The following is a 21,158-nucleotide window of genomic DNA, read 5'->3' as shown; positions in this document are numbered from 1 at the left end:
TATGTTTTCGGCTGGCGTTAAGCCAGATCAATTGTCAAACGCACGCTCATTTGCAATTTCAACATGTTATAGCTGGCACTCTTTTATTTTCAAACCCCAGCCCCAAGATTGGTAATTTACCTGTTTTATATGAGCTTGCTTGCGATGAGGTGGGAGCAGTGGCAATATCTGAGGCGTTTCCTTAAAAACATGCTCCAAAGTGCCCATTTCAGTATGCGCTGGTGGGGATATTTATGACCAACCAAAAGCCGATCTTAAGCCTCGTAGTACTTCGTTACGTTGCACCAGTTGTCTTGCATTTCAACGGAGATGTCCACAATGGATTGAAAACGCAATGCCCCCTTGCGTTTGAAGTCTCCGTTGCTAGACAGACACCTCGTACGCTGACATTTTTCAAACTTTGTCTTCAGTTCAGCAAGAGTCCGTCGAAAAACAGAGAAGAAGATATGTGGTTTTCAGTGATGGGCTGGTTGAGAGAATGCCAAGAGTGTGCAAAGCTGTCATCAAGGCAAAGGGTGGCTTCCTGCTTTTACCTCCACACCATCATAGTCCTTGATTTGTTTAACACTTCTTTGGTTACTGTGTGTTATTTCATAGTTTTGATGTCTTCGCTATTATTCTACAATATAGAACATAGTAAAAATAAAGAAAAACCCTTGAATGAGTAGGTGTGTCCAAACTTTTGACTGGTACTGTATATAGAAACAAAAACAAAAAATCACAACATTTGTGAACTAGGCTTTTATTACTCCTGTATGAGCTGAGAAAGTGAATCCTCAGCAAGCCAGTCAGGTGGGAACCCTCAGGACACATAACTTCACATATGTACGTACGCAACATCGAAAACATTGAAAATGTATGCACTCACTACTGTAAATCGCTTTGGATAAGAGCGTCTGCTAAATTATAAAAATGTACATGTAAATGTTAAAATCACTTAGCGTGATTGAGGAGGCAGAGAGGACCTGATGAAACCTACTGCACCAACCACTCAGTGGCTCTTAAGGGAATTGGATCATTCTGATGTGGATGTCATGTCTAGGGCAACAGCGCTAATACCTGAGTCAATCATGTGGTGGTTCCTCATTTGTTATGGTTGAGTGTCGATGGGTGTCAGTGGGAGGGTGTAACTTTGCCATAGTAGATGAATAAGCAACATCATTACTAATTATATTACTGGCCATCAATTTATTTATTCTTGACCAAACTTTGTTTTTATTTTAGTCCTCTGTTTAGCACTGATTCAAAAATTCTGTTTTCCATACGTTATGCAACTGCAAACAGTAGTTTATGGAATTGTTAAACAAATGACATGTTGAACAGGCATTTCCTAATGGCTTGGCATGGTTCATTGTACCAACAGACATGTTTGTGTATTACAAGTCAACTCCATTTTCTGTGTGTTTGTGTAAAACAGCATGACCATAATGATGGTAATGAGAGAGTGTGACACCATTGGATGCTTCCCCAGTGTCAACAATTCCAGGGAAGAGCCTACTCAGCTATTCCATCCCAGGGGTGTGAAGAGGCAATGCGTTTCGCTGTGTGTTCTGTCTGACATTGACATACATGATTGAGATGAATGGGGGATGAATCTGCCCCTGTTTTACTCTGCTGATTGCTTCACCCCAGGAGCACCATCCCAGTCAGTGGGCTCAGCTGGGGAACACACTGCAAGTTGGATTAACTAACTACAACTTTACCACCTCATTGTCCCCTTCAGGGTTTATGACCCATGCTATGAGCCTCCATCTCCACTTTATAGAGCATTGTTTGAGTATGTAGAGAGAGGCCCTATTATAGTCTGGAGAGGGCTGCACTCTGCAGGAGTTTGGCACAAGTTTCCATTGGATGGAGTGGAGAGAGCAAAGGAATATTTAAATATGATGCCTCCTGTAACAGCAAGAATTCTCGTCAAGCAATGATACAGCTACAATATGATTAATATACAGTAAAGACTGGCAGTGCTTTAAGCTAAAGTTGTCTGTTGTCCAACTTGATATACACGCCACCTCTCATTTAGTGTTGCTGTGACGCAGCTGGTCAGTCAGAGTGAGCCTGGTTGTGATGGAGTGTGTCTGGCTGAGCTGAGCGGTGGGAAGAGGACACTTCAGCTGGCATAGAGAACACTTGACAAAGCACTTCTCTGCCTGAGAGGTGACCAGACTGGCCTTTACCTGGCTGGTAAGCCCAAGTAATAACTATAATGGCCTCTCTCCAATGGCCATCTCTCGTGATTGAAGAAGTTCTTTGCCAAGTTATTAATGTTATATTGTTTAACACGTAATCCCTGTATTACAGAAAGAAAATGTTGAAACTGATGACAATGTTTTAGATAATGTTTGATAAGTATCTTATTAAACCCTTATTTCTGTGTTTTCAAACATTTCTAACCATTCTGAACATTCTGAACATTGAGGAAAGCTTTTTTCTCAAATGAGAAAAGTGTGTGAACTGACAGCTAAATTATTTGTTCATGGCAGGGTATTCAGGCTGTGAGTCGGCCTAATAGTGCTGCACTGTATATTCCCCATTATGCCAAGTAAAAATGAAAGCGGATGACATCATCTGCTTTGGTTCCTTTAATGTGGTTTTGATGACTGGTTTGCCTCTTTGTTCTTCACGACAAACAGATGTAGCAGCCATCCTGAGTGGGTAATAATGGTGATGCTGTTCCTGGTCCTCTCCTCAGGTGACAGAGGCTCCAGGCCCCAGGGGAGGGAGAGGCTGGCCTGGCTGTAGGCTGGCAGCATGAAGCACCTAGCCATCTCCAAGTGGCTCAGTCAGCTGGGTCTGCCGCAGTACTGCACTCTGTTTGACGACGACTATGATGGGGTGGAGGTAAAAGCAGATTTCATCCTGATTCACTATGTAGACACTGCACACTCAAGCACGCATGCACATACACACACAAACACAGACACACACATAAAAGCATGCACAGTAAAGGACACATACGAAGACTCCGCTGCCTAAGCAGGTCAGTGGAAAAGACTGCTAAAGCACAGCAGTGGGATTCAAATGACCTACTTAGCTTACCAAAAGCAGTTAAAGTATACCGAACAAAAATATAAACGCAACATGCAAAGTGTTTCATGAGCTGAAACAAAAGTTCTCAGACATTTTCAATATGCCCAAAATATTATTTCTCTCAAATGTTGTGCACAAATTTTGTTTACATCCCTGTTAGTGAGCATTTCTCCTTTGCCATCACAATCCATCCATCTTGATTGACTTGTACGACAGTGTGTTCCAATTCGACAGTGTGTTCCAATCCATCCATCTTGATTGACTTGTACGACAGTGTGTTCCAATTCCCGCCAATAGCTAGTCAAGTAGAGAGACACGGAAGCCCAGCTAGCCTAGCTAGCCTGTAGCCTAGCTGGCTTGGCAGTCTTAAATGGAGGTCGCTATTGAACGTTTTCAACGGTGCAGGAGCTGTGTTTACTTTGCTTTATTTCGGGACAATGTGGACCGCCTGGACTTTCAATGCCACTCTGCAGGGATCCCTCCCCGAAGGGGTCTCCCCCTTCCCTGGAGAACGGAGCCAGTAGGATGCTCCTGGATGACTTTGGGGATGTTCCTGTTCTTGGCCAAACCAACCAACCATGGAGATATTTCACTTTCCATGGAGATGTTAACGGACACGGATCCAGAGGTTCTGGCATCTTCTTCCTTAGGGACTTCCGATTCACAATCGGATCCGGAGTTACCTGCGCCTTCGTCCTCTGTTCTGTCTCCCTCTCCGGTGGCTCCCACCCTCATCAGACCTTGAGGCTGCCTGAGAGATCGGCCAATCCACGATGGATACTACAGCCGGCTCGGTTCCATTGGGCCCCAACGCCCTTCGGTCCTCGAGGGGTCATCTAAACCACTTGAGGTGAAAGAACGGCCAGGCCTCCCCGGCTGTTTCACCAGCTGTCATCATCGGCAGCTCTATGGTGAGAAACATATTGGTTCCCAGTGCAAAAACCCTGTGCTACCCAGGAGCACAAGTACAGGACATTACAAGGTTGCTTCCGACTGTTCTACGACAGATTCCGGGAGCTGACGCTGTCATAGTCCATTTGGGGTCAAACGACATCAGGAGGGCTAGCTCGGAAATGGACTTCTGAACATTGATTGTAAAGAACTGATTCTAGCATTGAAAGATTCCAAAAAGCGGACAAACATTTCAGGTCTGGTACCATTTTTGGGCTGCGGGTGTGAAAGATTCAGCAGCCACTGGAATTACACATCTGGCTAAAAGATTACTGTAGCTCTGTTGGAATCACTTTTATAGATAACTTTGACACCTTCTGGAAACGAAAGATACTCTATAGTCCATCCAAATCATCTTGGCTCCTCGCATTTCAAGGCTGCATTGAGACAATGACATCAATGAGCCAAGACCAGCTCAGTTAATACCTACCATTGTGACAATGAGTCGTCATAATGCTGCATCTAATGTACATTATCCCAGTGGCTTTTGCAGACCCAATGTAAGTAACTTAATTAATGTCCCCCTAACTGCTCTGAATACCTATGTTGATCCTACAGCTATTGTATGCAGTAATCATGTGCCTATGAACCAGAGCTACACTGTTAGCACTGAGGAGGTGTGCCCTAGTAGGAAGACCACTGTGTGCAGCTCCAATATAAATAACATTAGCAAGTCTACTTCTGATAAGCTTCCCAGTAAAACATTAAAAGCAATCAAGCAACCCAGAAAAGTGCTAAAAATAGCCCATATTAACATATGTAGCCTAAGAAACAAGGTCCATGAAGTCAATAACTTTCTTGTAACAGATGGCATTCATATTCTGACTATCACTGAAACTCACTTAGATAATACCTTTGATAATACAGTGGTAGCAATACATGGTTATAACATCTACCAAAAAGACAGAAATGCCAACGGGGGCGGTGTTGCGGTCTATATTCAGAACCACATTCCTGTAAAGCTTAGAGAGGATCTCATGTTAAATACTGTTGAAGTAATATGGCTACAGGTTCACCTGCCTCACCTAAAGCCCATTCTGGTGGGAAGCTGCTATAGACCACCAAGTGCTAACAGTCAGTATCTGGATAAAATGTGTGAAATGCTTGATAATGTATGTGATGTCAACAGAGAACTATTTTTTCTGGAAGATTTAAATATTGACTGGCTTTCATCAAGCTGCCCACTCAAGAAAAAACATCAAACTGTAACTAGTGCCTGCAACCTGGTTCAAGTTATCAGTCAACCTACTAGGGTAGTTACAAATAGCACAGCAATGAAATTATAAACATGTATTGATCACATCTTTACTAATGCTGCAGAAATGTGTTTTAAAGCACTATCCAAATCCATAGGATGTAGTGATCACAATCGTAGTCATATCTAGGAAAACCAAAGTTCCAAAGGCTGGGCATAATATAGTGTATAAGAGGTCATACATAAAGTTTTGTAGTGATTTTTATGTTGATGATGTAAAGAATATGTGCTGGTCTGTGGTGTGTAATGAGGAGCAACCAGATGCTGCACTGGACACATTTATCAAATGTCTTATTCCAGTTACTAATAAGCATGCACCCATTACTTTTACATTTGTGTGTATTGTTGTGAATCATTTTTAGATACTACTGCACTGTTGGAGCTAGGAACACAAGCATTTCACTACACACGCAATAACATCTGCTAAATATGTGTACGTGACCAATAAAATTTGATTTGAAAATTACTGTAAAAACTGTTAAATCCCCTTGGATTGATGAGGAATTGAAAAATTGTATGGTTGAGAGGGATGAGGCAAAAGGAATAGCAAATAAGTCTGGCAGCCCGACCGATTGGCAAACGTACTGCAAATTGAGAAATCATCGGCTCCATCATTCATTGAGTCAGATGGCTCATTCATCACAAAACCCACTGATACTGCCAACTAATTTAATGACATTTTCATTGGCAAGATTAGCAACTTAAGCATGACATGCCGGGCTATCTGCATTGTGTCCCGCCACCCACCACCCGCCAACCCCTTTTTACGCTACTGCTACTCTCTGTTCATCATATATGCATAGTCACTTTAACCATATCTACATGTACATACTACCTCAATCAGCCTGACTAACTGGTGTCTGTATGTAGCCTCGCTACTTTTATAGCCTCACTACTGTATATAGCCTGTCTTTTTACTGTTGTTTTATTTCTTTACTTACCTATTGTTCACATAATACCTTTTTTGCACTATTGATTAGAGCCTGTAAGTAAGCATTTCACTGTAAGGTCTACACCTGTTGTATTCGGTGCACGTGACAAATAAACTTTGATTTGATTTGATGCCAGCAACAAACGCTGATACTACACATCCAAGTATATCTGACCAAATTACAGTTGGCTTAGAACAGGGCAGCACGGCTGGCCCTTAAAAGTACACGGAGAGCTAACATTAATGATATGCATGTCAATCTCTCATGGCTCAAAGTGGAAGAGAGATTCACTTCATCACCACTTGTTTTTGTAAGAAGTGTTGACAAGCTGAATGTACCAAGCTGTCTGTTTAAACTACTAGCACACAGCTTGTACACCCATCCATACAAGACATGCCACCAGAAGTCTCTTCACAATGCCCAGAACAGATTATGGGAGGCGCACAGTACAGTATAGAGCTCTACTCAACATCAGGTAACTGATGCAAGCAGTAGAATCAGATTTTTTTAATAAAAAATATTACATTGTAATATTGCTGTATGGTGGTATTTTACATTTGTATTGTACATTGTGTATTGTAGATATGCAGTGGTGTAATAATGTTATATGTACTGTTTTGTCTTTTGTTTTATTTGTAATGTAAGTGCTTTAATGTGTTTGGACCCCAGGAAGAGTAGCTGTTCCTATGGCAGCAGCTAATGGGGATCCCTAATAAATACAAATACAAATATCCAGCAACGTCGTACTGCCATTGAAGGGGAGTGGGACATTCCACAGGCCACAATCAACAGCCTGATCAACAGCCTGTGAAATCCATAGATTAGGGCCTAATTTATTTATTTCAATTGACTGATTTTCGTATATGAATTGTAATTCAGTAAAATCTTATAAATTGTTGCATGTTGCGTTTATATTTATAAAATTAAACGAAAGTCAACAGAAGTCTATTTAATAGAAATGTGATTCATAAACTTTTTTTCCAATGCCATACTGTAGATCGTTTTTGATTTATAGATTCGATCTCCTCAGAGAATGCAGTCAGCAATCCTTACATTTTTCCACAAGTCAATCCAGGGAATACAAAAACAGATAGCAATATCACTGCCCTGGGAAATCCATCACTTCTCTGAGAAAAAAACGACCTCTTACCCTGGATTCCTAAACTGCAGGCCTAAAATACAATTCTTCGTATACATTTAAAGCTGTGGCTGCCGAGGCCCAGGTGAACATGTGAGGAATGTGTGTTTGCGAGGCAGGAGTGTTTGATGGTATGTGAGCCCTGGGCTGTCGTGGTGATGGACCTGTTTGGAGCCTGTAAACAGTAGCTGTCCCCCCTCTGACCTCCAAACCAGGCTGCTGTGGACATTCCCTCTCCCTCTGCCTCTCCTAACCGCCCACCCACCCACTGTCTCCCTCCCACTGGCTCCCCCCTGTCTTCTCCCACCCCTATCTCTCTCAACCTCTGTCTTCCTTCCCTTGTCTTCCTCTCACTCTCCCTGACCACTTCCCCTGGTCTCCTCCCCCTTTCTCTTTCCTCTCGTCTCCTTCCCTCATGTATCTTATCCATACCTCCTATCTCATTCCCTGTGTCTCTCTCCACCTCCCTCTCACTCTCCCTTCCTCTGTCTCCCCCTCCGCCCAATGCACCCAGCACCTCTCCAGGGCTTCCCCTCCCTCATCCCCAGGAGACAGCAGCAGCACTGCAGTCATCTCAGAGACCCTTATTACTGGGGATTTATGACACCCACTTAACTGTTCGTTTTTGGACCCAGCTGTCTGCTGGCTGTCACAGAGGCGAAAGGGTTTTATAGTGACTAGACTTAACCCAGAGCTAACCCTCTCTCCCCAAGATTGATCCTCAGTGGTGGAATGTCACGTCCTGACCATAGAAAGCTTTTATTTTCTATGGTAGAGTAGGTCAGGGCGTGACTGGGGGATTGTTCTAGTTTATATTATCTATGTGGGGTTCTAGGTTTATTTTCTATGTTGGTGATTTGTATGATTCCCAATTAGAGGCAGCTGGTTATCGTTGTCTCTTATTGGGGATCATACTTAAGTAGAATCTTTTCCACCTGTGGGTTATGGGATATTGTTTATGTTTAGTTGCCTGTTTGCACTACATTGTCGTCACGGTTAATTTATTCTTTATTTGTTTTGTCTTTGCTTAAGTTTCACTTTATTCATTAAAATTATGTGGAACTCAAACTACGCTGCGCCTTGGTCCGACATTCATTATTACGAACAACGTGACATGGAAAAAGTACCCAATTTCTCATACTTGAGTAAAAGTAAAGATACCTTAATAGAAAATGACTCAAGTAAAAGTGAAAGTCACCCAGTAAAATACTACTTGAGTAAAAGTCTAAAAGTCTTTGGTTCTAAATATACTTAAGTATCAAAAGTAAATGTAATTGCTAAAATATACTTATCAAAATATACTTATCAAAACTCAAAGTAAAAGTATAAATCATTTCAAATTCTTTACATTAAAGCAAGCCAGACGGCATCATCTTCTTGTTTTTTTTTCATATTTACAGACAGCCAGGGGCACACTCCAACAGTCAGACATAATTTACAAACAAACCATGTGTGTTTAGTGAGTCCGCCAGATCAGAGGCAGTAGGGATGACCAGGGAGGTTCTCTTGATATGTGCGTGAATTGTACCATTTTCCTGTCCTGCTAAGCATTCCAAATGTAACAAGTACTTTTGGGTGTCAGGGAAAATGTATGGAGTAAAAAGTACATCATTTTCTTTAGGTATGTAGTGAAGTAAAAGTTGTCCAAAATATAAATAGTAAAGTACAGATACCCCAAAAAACTACTAAAGTAGTACATTAAAGTATTTTTCCTTATTTACTTTACACCACTGCTGATCCTGTCCTGCTACAACTGTAAGTTATTTCCTCTGCGGTGATGTGACTCTATGGTGAAGGGTTAACGGACATAGGCTTGGATCAGATCTCATTAAAGGGTGAAAGTTCCATCTCATTCTTGATCCCAGTGAAAAGTGCGGCAGGTAGCCTAGCAGTTAAGAGCGTTGGGCCAGTTACCGAAGGTTTCTGGTTTGATCCCCGAGCTGACTAGGTCAAAAATCTGCCGGTGTGCCCTAATTGCTCCTGTATGTCACTCTGGATAAGAGTATCTGCTAAATGAGTAAAACATATGAAATGGAGATAAAATCAGAATGAGCTTGTCAAGCGTCTCTTAAGGGACCATATAAATGGGATGTCCTAGCACTCTGACTCATGTCAAGTGAAGGAGCTACTTTTTTTTATTTTTTTATTTTTTATTTCACCTTTATTTAACCAGGTAGGCTAGTTGAGAACAAGTTCTCATTTGCAACTGCGACCTGGCCAAGATAAAGCATAGCAGTGTGAACAGACAACACAGAGTTACACATGGAGTAAACAATAAACAAGTCAATAACATGGTAGAAAAAAAAGAGAATCTATATACAATGTGTGCAAAAGGCATGAGGTAGGCAATAAATCGAATAATTACAATTTAGCAGATTAACACTGGAGTGATAAATCATCAGATGATCATGTGCAAGAAGAGATACTGGTGTGCAAAAGAGCAGAAAAGTAAATAAATAAAAGCAGTATGGGGGGTGAGGTAGGTAAATTGGGTGGGTAGTTTACAGATGGACTATGTACAGCTGCAGCGATCGGTAAGCTGCTCGGATAGCAGATTTTTAAAGTTGTTGAGGGAAATAAAAGTCTCCAACTTCAGAGATTTTTGCAATTCGTTCCAGTCGCAGGCAGCAGAGAACTGGAAGGAAAGGCGTCCAAATGAGGTTTTGGCTTTAGGGATGATCAGTGAGATACACCTGCTGGAGCGCGTGTTGCGGGTGGGTGTAGCCATCGTGACCAGTGAACTGAGATAAGGCGGCACTTTACCTAGCATAGCCTTGTAGATGACCTGGAGCCAGTGGGTCTGACGACGAACATGTAGCGAGGGCCAGCCGACTAGGGCATACAGGTCGCAGTGGTGGGTCGTATAAGGTGCTTTAGTAACAAAACGAATGGCACTGTGATAAACTGCATCCAGTTTGCTGAGTAGAGTATTGGAAGCTATTTTGTAGATGACATCGCCGAAGTCGAGGATCGGTAGGATAGTCAGTTTTACTAGGGTAAGTTTGGCGGCGTGAGTGAAGGAGGCTTTGTTGCGGAATAGAAAGCCGATTCTTGCTTTGATTTTGGATTGGAGATGTTTGATATGAGTCTGGAAGGAGAGTTTGCAGTCTAGCCAGACACCTAGGTACTTATAGATGTCCACATATTCTAGGTCGGAACCGTCCAGGGTGGTGATGCTAGTCGGGCGTGCGGGTGCAGGCAGCGAACGGTTGAAAAGCATGCATTTGGTTTTACTAGCGTTTAAGAGCAGTTGGAGGCCACGGAAGGAGTGTTGTATGGCATTGAAGCTCGTTTGGAGGTTAGATAGCACAGTGTCCAAGGAAGGGCCGGAAGTATATAGAATGGTGTCGTCTGCGTAGAGGTGGATCAGGGAATCGCCCGCAGCAAGAGCAACATCATTGATGTATACAGAGAAAAGAGTCGGCCCGAGAATTGAACCCTGTGGAACCCCCATAGAGACTGCCAGAGGACCGGACAACATGCCCTCCGATTTGACACACTGAACTCTGTCTGCAAAGTAGTTGGTGAACCAGGCGAGGCAGTCATTAGAAAAACCGAGGCTACTGAGTCTGCCGATAAGAATATGGTGATTGACAGAGTCGAAAGCCTTGGCCAGGTCGATGAAGACGGCTGCACAGTAATGTCTTTTATCGATGGCGGTTATGATATCGTTTAGTACCTTGAGCGTGGCTGAGGTGCACCCATGACCGGCTCGGAAACCGGATTGCACAGCGGAGAAGGTACGGTGGGATTCGAGATGGTCAGTGATCTGTTTGTTGACTTGGCTTTCGAAGACCTTAGATAGGCAGGGCAGGATGGATATAGGTCTGTAACAGTTTGGGTCCAGGGTGTCTCCCCCTTTGAAGAGGGGGATGACCGCGGCAGCTTTCCAATCCTTGGGGATCTCAGATGATACGAAGGAGAGGTTGAACAGGCTGGTGATAGGGGGTGCGACAATGGCGGCGGACAGTTTCAGAAATAGGGGGTCCAGATTGTCAAGCCCAGCTGATTTGTATGGGTCCAGGTTTTCCAGCTCTTTCAGAACATCTGCTATCTGGATTTGGGTAAAGGAGAAGCTGGGGAGGCTTGGGCGAGTAGCAGCGGGGGGGGGGGGGGCGGGGCTGTTGGCCAAGGTTGGAGTCGCCAGGAGGAAGGCATGGCCAGCCATTGAGAAATGCTTGTTGAAGTCTTCGATTATCACGGATTTATCGGTGGTGACCGTGTTACCTAGCCTCAGTGCAGTGGGCAGCTGGGAGGAGGTGCTCTTGTTCTCCATGGACTTTACAGTATCCCAGAACTTTTTGGAGTTAGAGCTACAGGATGCAAATTTCTGCTTGAAAAAGCTGGCCTTTGCTTTCCTGACTGACTGCGTGTATTGGTTCCTGACTTCCCTGAACAGTTGCATATCGCGGGGGCTCTTCGATGCTATTGCAGTTCGCCACAGGATGTTTTTGTGCTGGTCGAGGGCAGTCAGGTCTGGAGTGAACCAAGGGCTATATCTGTTCTTGGTTCTGCATTTTTTGAACGGAGCATGCTTGTCTAATATGGTGAGGAAGTAACATTTAAAGAATGACCAGGCATCCTCAACTGACGGGATGAGGTCAATATCCTTCCAGGGTACCCGGGCCAGGTCGATTAGAAAGGCCTGCTCGCAGAAGTGTTTTAGGGAGCGTTTGACAGTGATGAGGGGTGGTCGTTTGACCGCGGACCCGTGGCGGATACAGGCAATGAGGCAGTGATCGCTGAGATCTTGATTGAAGACAGCAGAGGTGTATTTGGAGGGCAGGTTGGTCAGGATAATGTCTATTAGGGTGCCCATGTTTACGGATTTAGGGTTGTACCTGGTGGGTTCCTTGATGATTTGTGTGAGATTGAGGGCATCAAGCTTGGATTGTAGGACTGCCGGGGTGTTAAGCATATCCCAGTTTAGGTCACCTAACAGAACAAACTCTGAAGCTAGATGGGGAGCGATCAATTCACAGATGGTGTCCAGGGCACAGCTGGGAGCTGAGGGGGGTCGGTAGCAGGCGGCAACAGTGAGAGACTTATTTCTGGAGAGATTAATTTTTAAAATTAGAAGTTCGAACTGTTTGGGCATAGACCTGGAAAGTATGACAGAACTTTGCAGGCTATCTCTGCAGTAGATTGCAACTCCTCCCCCTTTGGCAGTTCTATCTTGACGGAAAGTGTTATAGTTGGGTATGGAAATCTCAGAATTTTTGGTGGCCTTCCTAAGCCAGGATTCGGACACGGCAAGGACATCAGGGTTGGCAGAGTGTGCTAAAGCGGTGAGTAAGGCAAACTTAGGGAGGAGGCTTCTGATGTTGACATGCATGAGGCCAAGGCTTTTTCGATCACAGAAGTCAACAAATGAGGGTGACTGGGGACATGCAGGGCCTGGGTTTACCTCCACATCACCCGAGGAACAGAGGAGTAGTAGGATGAGGGTGCGGCTAAAGGCTATCAAAACTGGTCGCCTAGAGCGTTGGGGACAAAGAATAAAAGGAGCAGATTTATGGGCGTGGTAGAATAGATTCTGGGCATAATGTGCAGACAGGGGTATGGTGGGGCGTGGGTACAGCGGAGGCAAGCCCAGGCACTGGGTGATGATAAGAGAGGTTGTATCTCTGGACATGCTGGTCTCAATGGGTGAGGTCACCGCATGTGTGGGGGGTGGGACCAAGGAGGTATCAGAGGTACGGAGAGTGGAACTACAGGGTCCATTGCAAACCAAAACAATGATAACTAGCCTGAACAACAGTATGCAAGGCATATTGATGTTTGAGAGAGACATACAATAAGGCATAAAGTGATTGCAGGTCTTGATTGGGAGAGCTAGCTAAAACAACAGGTAAGATAACAGCAGCAATAACAGGGTGCTAGTCTAACACAGCAACAACAGGTAAAAATGGCGACGACTAGGCAGAGAGGGTCGGATTAACTACACACAGATCCTGAGTTAAAGCACAGAGCCGACAGATAAAACACAAATAAACAGAATGGAGTACCGTGAATTAATGGACAGTCAAGCATGCATCAGCTATGTAGCCAAGTGATCATAGTGTCCAGGGGGCAGCCGTAGATGGAGCAGGGAGGCCTCCACTAAGCTAGCACGCGGCGTTTAAAGTTAGTAGCCCGGGGGGTGGTCTGCTCAGACGGAGGGGGTCTGCTCAGACGTGGTCGTGTCGACAGAGAATCCAAGCCAGATGGCGATGGCGAAAGAGAGGTTGTGAATTGTAGAATTGTGTTTGCTAACTGGTGCTAGCTTCGTGGCAGTGGCGCTAGCTGCGCTAGCCGCAAGCTAGCTGTGAGGATCAGAAGCAGTGGCTCAGGGATTACGGCAGGAATCCGGCGTTGTTGTCGAGAGACAGTCCGATGCTGGTAAATTGGTGAGTAATATCCAGGCTAATAACAGGGCTGGTGTCTGTGCAGAAGGTAAAAGCTACTAGCAGCGGCAAAAAAATGGCTAAATTAGCTTGTAGCTGGTATTGTAGCCCAAGAATTCGCTGGTAGACCTCTTCAGCTAGCCGGCAGATGGGCCTAGCTCGAGGCTAGCTCAAGGCTAACTGGTGCTTGCTTCGGGACAGAGGTGTTAGCCAGTAGTAGCCACTCGGTTGCAGCTAGCTAGCTGTGATGACACGGTGTAATTGTCCAGAGCTTGCGTCAGGAATCCGGTGATGTGGTAGAGAAAAAGCAGTCCTATATGCTCTGGGTTGATATCGCGCTTGCAGACTGGCAGGTATTGGCCCGGTATTGAAGCTGGCTGTGTCCGAGTTGAGGGTGAAGACCGCAGCAGTGGCTAACTGACTACTAGCTAGTAGCTAGTTATCTGGCTAGCTTCTGATTGGGGTTACGGTTCTAAAGTATAAAAAAACAGCAGGTCCGTACCACATTGGGTGAGGCGGAATGTAGGAATGTATATTCAGTTCCTAGATGGAAAGTGAAATTAAAATATATACGAAATGTATACGAAAAATACGAAGACTATTTACACGGGACAGGACAAAACAAAGACTCGTCCGACTGCTACGCCATCTTGGATTCCAAGATTCCAAGACTTGCCAAGGCCTCCATATTGCTTCAGCTTGTACTTAACCATGACTCACACTGCTTGTTTTTGTCGTCTGAGGATGATATGTTGCCTGTGGTTACCGTTACCCCATCCCTTTGTTTCACTTCTGTTTTGGCAATATGTTATTAGATGATTAACCTACAGTATATGATGACTTACCAGCTTACAGTAGATATACTCAGCTTGTTCAAAACATGTTTTGAACAATTCCTATGATGAAGGATTAAATACAGTAAATATTTTTGGGAATCCGTATTAAAGTCCATGCCTAACAGAACAGCAGTAAGAGGCCTAAGAGTTCCACCTGTCCCCACATTATAACACATACCATCCTATGTATGAGGATTTAAACTGGCTTCATAAAGCCTCCCAGTTGTCCTCTAAAAGCATTTTATAATAAGCAACACAAATTACCTTGGTAGGGTCACATGCTGTGGTCATGGATAGACAGTGTTCCCCATGTTAATCAGGCTGCAGGACAAGATCAGAGAGGCTATTAGTGAGGGTATCTTTATACCACCAGCCTGTAAACCTTCTATCCCACCGTTACAGAATAGAGAGACTTCAGAGTGAACTCTTTAGATCTCAACATAAATGAGCGTAGCTGACTTTGTTATATGCTCGGATCAATAGTTGTTAGTTATTCCAACCATGTCTTGCTTGTACTAATGAAGGCCCACAATGCCTCAGTAATGTGAAACAGAGATAATGGAGAGAGCTAATGGAATCTCCATTACTGCTCCATTAGTGGTGGAATTAAGGGAGAAAAGAGAGGGAGGGATACAAGTTCTAAAACATTTTTTAGAATGGACCTTCTATTTTAATGGTTGAATATGATACAATTATAACACAAACGTGCTTTATTTATGCCTTTCTATCAACCATTGGAGAGCATCAATCAGCCAGGAGATTGTGTGTGACGTCTCTCTGCTCCACTGCTGCTCAGACAGGTGAGAGAGTTGAGGGGAGACGCATGGCTGCATGGCTGCCTTCCTCTCTGCGTTTCTGCCTTTCTGGCTGTGCAGTCTGATAACCCGCCCTGTAATGAGAGTAATGGGGAGATATCAGCACTTGCTCCTCACCCCCTGGGGACGCATTCTGCTACACCTCACCACATTTTAACGCTGGTGAGCGTCAACGTTGCTTTAACTGCCAGTCAGTCAGACCTGCCGGTGCTCCTCTCTCTGCCCATCGTCGTCTCAAGTAACCAGACAAGAAAACAACGACCCAGACCAAACCACAATTCCGCAATGCAACCCGCAGACAAAGACAACTATTCAAATATCTGCATGAGGAATTTATTGAAATGCCTGTCAGTTCTAAAGGTACTTACTGTATGTGACTACATATGGCACGGTCGGATAATGCATAGGAGAGTCTTCAGGACAGACCAAGGGCTGTTTTTGCCTATTGATGTCAGGAAGTGGGCAAGAGGGTGTGGAACTACTAGGGGCCTCTTTGGGTAAGCACTGTACACCTAAGAGCCATCAGGGGATAATGGACCCATACCAGCATAAGGCACCCAGACAGACACACACCTGCCCAGCTGCCCTGGGAAGCTGGCTGTGCCTGGGCTCCCTCTCGCTCTCTCTCCACCCGCCCCTGACATAACAGAGGCAGGACAATGCAGAAGAATGCCTGGTGATCACAAAGATCCTGGCTGAGATTCCACCGGGATAGAGCACAGATAATAGGGACAAAGACTCTAATGCACTGTGGTGGAAAACTAACTCTCTGATGCCTTAATTAAAACAATCTGGTCTAGATCACTGGTCCATTGCACCAGGGATGATAAAGGCAAAGCAAACAGACTAGCTGAGAATTTGAACTTTGCACGGTGTCATTATGAATGATGTTATTATCATGTGACTAAAGCGAACTTGTCACTTCACTTGCATCAATAATATATACGTTATCAATGATTTGTAATTATTTGTAAGCTAACCCTGATCTCATTAAGTACATGAACGCAGAATAATTTCCTCTGTTTGGATATTTCAGTATTTTTAACACAAGCTGAAAGGCATGTTCCAAACAGCAGAAAATATCTTCTAACCAAACCTATCATTTAACTTGTCTGTTTTGTCTTGCTGTGGAACAATGCACACTGGAACCCTGAGAGAAACAAAGTGGTGTTTGTGAAGACACCACCAAGAATGTATGGTTTTGAAACCAAAGCAAGCCCCTGGTTTGAAGTGTAAGAAAGGGCACCGTTGGCAGCAGAGTGGCAGCCCAGTAATGACAGGCAGTGTGTGGTGCTGGCCTAACTAGATTAGGGGGAGGAGAGGACACACTCAGTTTGGAGGGAGGGGAAATGTGTCCTTGGTGTCTGCCTGGCTAAAAACGGTCCTGTCTAGCCCCCGAAGAAGGCTGTTGTAGTTGAAATGTTGTCTGCATTGTGGTTCAGTTTGGTATACTTCGCAGGCTTGTAATTTGCAGGCTTTCTTTCCTTCTTCATATTGCCTAACCCTTCACCCATCCATCTCTGCAGGACCTGTTGCACCTGAATGAGCTGGATCTGCTGGAGCTGGGGGTCCGTAACCACCTCCACCGCATCCACCTCCTCACGAGCATCCAGATACTGCAGGAGAGCGAGAGGAGGAGAGGTCAGTGGCTCAACATCTCACTGGTAGTTATCTTCCTATACCAAACCTGTTCATGAAAAATATACTTTGTTGGTCTGTTCACATTATGAGTCACTGTTGTTGTGACTCAAATCCTGAAAAGTAATTCCCACTGAAATATTCCCAGTTATTCCTTTTGAAAGCCACAATATTACAGCATACATTTTGAGCTGTTGTTTGCTAAATGCAATATGCCGTGCATATGCCACATACTGTAACACGCACTGCCGATGCACTTACACTTCTTTGGATGTGAAAGTAGGGAAAGTGGCCGTGCTTTAACAAGAGAAGTGTCTTTCTCTTCCAACACTCACACGGCTGACCAAACAGGAGCAGGCCTTATCATGGCTGTTTTCACAGACTGGCTCAGGCCCTGTTTGTCTGGTTCCCAGCCCTCCCTCCCGCTGTCTCCCCCTGTCCGGTCCTCTGTTTGTGTTGGGAAGCGCAGGCCCCATAATGTGTTTGGAAGTATAGAGAGAATAGAGAGGATAGGCCTAGTGAGGAACAAGACCCCCGGCACTCTCCCATCAGCCACTGCCACCCCACGGCCCCACCTTTCTGGTCCAGGGGTCAGAGGAGAGGCCCCTCCAGAGAAACAGTGTTGTGCTGAATAGTAGCTGACACTTTTCTTATAGTCACCAGGGAAAACGATGTGCCCTAGTTAAAGGCTATAGACTTTTTCCTGGCCATCTGAGTGAATAAAGTCACCAGTGACTTGACTCATCAGTGACTTGATGAGGATAATCAACAGTTTTCATGTTTTTTCTTTTCTTCTCCGATTCTTATCCCTTGACGCCACCTATAAAGACAAGAGAAGCTAATGAGGTGTTCAGCTGTAAGTCATGAAAGCACCATGAGGCTGATGGCAACACGTAGGGATTACTGAGATAAGACAGACAGGCATCATGCTCCTGGGAACAGAGAAAGAAATCAAAACAGTCTCATTTACTGTAAACACAGGTATTGTGTCACGCAAAGGCATGCTTCCGCCTTGGGTGAGTGGGATGTATGTACAGCACCACACACATATCACAGCATTATACTCCTACAACCACAGTGGAACACACAAACACCTCAGGTGGCCGGTAGCACCATAATTGGGAGGACGGGCTCATAGTAATGGCTGGAAAATAATAAATTGAATGGTATCAAACACATGGTTTCCATGTGTTTGATCCCATTCCATTTACTCCATTCCAGCTATTATTATTATTATTATTATGAGCCATCCTCCCCTCAGCAGTGTCCTGTGACACACACACACACACACACACACACACACACACACACACACACACACACACACACACACACACACACACACACACACACACACACACACACACACACACACACACACACACACACACACACACACACACACACACACACACACACACACACACACACACACACACACACAAGGTCTACCCAGGCAGCTGTAAGAGTTGGAGCAGTGGTGACTGCCCTGAGGCAGGTGTCCTGCTGTGTATAATTAACTCTAGAGAAGTGGGGATGAGGACTCATGCATTATACGCAAACTCCCTACTGTTGCTATGGCTACTGCCAAGAGAAGGACATTTGGTTTAGAATATTCTAGTAAGGCCGTTTTGTCAATATTCCATTCCTAATAAAAGACACTTCTTGTTTTTATGGGTTTTTATGGCAATAAGTGGCTTTGGGCTGCTGGTAAATCCTGTTGTAGCACCTGAGAGGGTTTGTGGTAAAAGGGTCATCCATTCTCATGTTGCACCATCCATCCACACCACAAGTTTAAATGCATCTCTCACAAACGATCAGAAAAGCAAACTTGCAGGGAGTGTTAGTCAATGGTGTGTGGATTCAGGGATAGTGCTAAATAGACTGAGGATGGCTGACTTAACTCACGTGACTCACAGCGAGGGAGAGCTGTGACACACTGGTCTGGACAGGAGACTGTTGCAGAAATGTGCTCCTGAATGTGCTGAGCTTAAATGTTTTCTTTTTTTTTTAAAGTATTAGTACCTCACGCTGTTTGGATTTGAAAATCCAACAGTTGTATTGGAAGGGGACGGTGCTCACGGGCTGTGTGTGGCTGTCCATGTGGGTGTTTCAGTGAGAAAGACACAAGGAGAACCAATCAGTAAAAAAAGCACATCCCCTTCATTATCGACGCATCGTGCCCGACAACATGAAAATAGCCTTTTCAGACTCTGAAGTAAGGAGGACTTTGTCACGCCCTGACCTTAGAGAGTCTTTTTATTCTCTATTTTGGTTAGGTCAGGGTGTGACTAGGGTGGGTACTCTAGTTTTTTGTATTTCTATGTTGGCCTGGTATGGTTCCCAATCAGAGGCAGCTGTCTATCGTTGTCTCTGATTGGGGATCATATTTAGGCAGCCTTTTTTCCACCTGTTGTGTGTGGGATCTTATTTATGTGTAGTTGCCTGTGAGCACTGCTTGAACTTCAAGTTGGTTTATTCTTTATTGTTTTTTTTGTGAGTTTCATTGATTAAATCATGTGGAACTCTACGCACGCTGCGCCTTGGTCCATTTATTCAACAAACGACCGTGACAGACTTTGTTAGGTGTTAGCCAGACTAAAATAGATGAGCCTTCTGTTATTCTGACTGTTATCTTTTCTCTTTGAGGAGTCTGAGCTCTATGAGACAAATATGGCACATTCGACATTGTGATTCAGTAATGTAAAGCAGATGGATAAGTAGCCTCAAAACGATTAGAATGGAATTGTCACTATTGAAAAGTATTGAATTTCTACTGAACATATTTCCTATGCAGTACTGTGTTCCACAGAAGTAGATTAAATGTTTCAGTCATGCTGGGTGTTTTTTTCATATGATAAATTGAAATACAAGCTCTGGAACTTTGGCGGTTTGCTGGTTGTGACAATGTGTAGTTCATACATGCATAATCTGTGAGCAGAATTACTGTTTTACCCCAATTAGCCACGAAATTCCTAGTTTGAAAGTGACTGTTTTTCTGGAAGCTGTGCTGCGCCATTTCTCCCAAATTGTCCCCCACATGGGCCAGCCCCTTACCAATTTGAGTTCAACCAATGAGCTTCAGCCCCTCGCCATATGAGTGACAGCAAGCAAGATGCACTTGATAAACCCACAGCAGAGCGAAAGAGAGAGCAATGACATGGTGCACATATGTGACGTAGTACACCATTTTCAGGGACCACTTTTGACTCATGAGTGCTACTTTCAGAACTACTGGCTAAAAAAGTACACAAAAGTACCAGAGAATATTTAATCAAATGATCATCATTTTAAACATTCAAGCACATTGTCATTTCATGCTTTATGACTTTTGTGAAATGCCCTCTCATAACCCACTGTTTCCAAGCCAAATATATGTTATTAGTATCAGGCTAAGATTCAAAAGCCTTGTGTTTAGAGTCGTAAACAATGCCTCTTTTCGATTAGGGAGACTTTTAAAATAGGTTTTCATAATATTTGTTATAATTAATTTATTCCTTTAGTATTCTACAGACTTCTAAACATACATAACATTGCTTTTCTTGGGGAAAAAACATAATGCATCCCGTTTTTTGGTCCTAATGCTCCTATAAGATTCCTTACTGAGCATTTAAGTCACCACACAGCATCGACATAGATGACAGGCCAGAGAATCGCTGAGAGCAGGTAGTATAAGACTACCATTAAATGGAGAGTTGGCATGCTGCCTTCCCTTCTATTAGGGCAGATTGTCTATGTACAGTATTTGTTCAAGTTAATGGCATCCTTTGGAAATTGCAAACTCATCTTGTGACCCAGATAAGAGCATTTGAAAGACATAGCACTTTCATCTCTGAGAATTAGAAACACTGCAAAAAAAGTTAGCTGCAATAAATAAAGGTATAAGATCAATGTTATACTAGTCTTTGCCCAGTGAGTCCCACACTATGATCATTTAATCTCATCATGACATACAGCAATCCTCTCTGCATTGCCCCTCAGGTCCTGAAGGTGACATGTGATGTCACAGACATGGCCATGATTGATGGGATGGTTATGGAAACTATTGTGAGATCCAGATTATGACAGCATGGGGATGAAATGCTTGTGGGTTGGATAGAAAGAGATTGAAGTGTCCGATGTGATAACAACAATGCCTGCTACTATTACAACAAGATGCCTTTTGAAACTTCATGGG

At 44.0% G+C, this 21,158-nt stretch overlaps 1 protein-coding gene across 2 annotated transcripts in view; it reads left to right on the top strand.

Annotated features, from left to right (window-relative positions):
- Positions 1 to 21,158, top strand: part of LOC139578441 (breast cancer anti-estrogen resistance protein 3-like) — a 96,772-nt gene that overhangs the window by 8,842 nt on the left and 66,772 nt on the right. The window contains exons 2-3 of one of the 2 annotated variants that reach the window (XM_071406021.1): positions 2,693 to 2,841; positions 16,870 to 16,984. In XM_071406021.1, the coding sequence (XP_071262122.1) occupies positions 2,752 to 2,841; positions 16,870 to 16,984 (205 nt within the window). In that variant the 5' untranslated portion in view covers positions 2,693 to 2,751. Of the gene's footprint in view, positions 1 to 2,692; positions 2,842 to 16,869; positions 17,008 to 21,158 lie in introns of those variants that run through there. The other variant, XM_071406023.1, reaches the window with a different exon arrangement.

This window comes from Salvelinus alpinus, chromosome 6, assembly GCF_045679555.1.
Source record: "Salvelinus alpinus chromosome 6, SLU_Salpinus.1, whole genome shotgun sequence".
Classification (NCBI taxonomy): Eukaryota; Metazoa; Chordata; class Actinopteri; order Salmoniformes; family Salmonidae; genus Salvelinus; species Salvelinus alpinus.
Note: the sequence above shows the minus strand (reverse complement) of the source record. Positions and strands in the feature narration are given on the sequence as shown.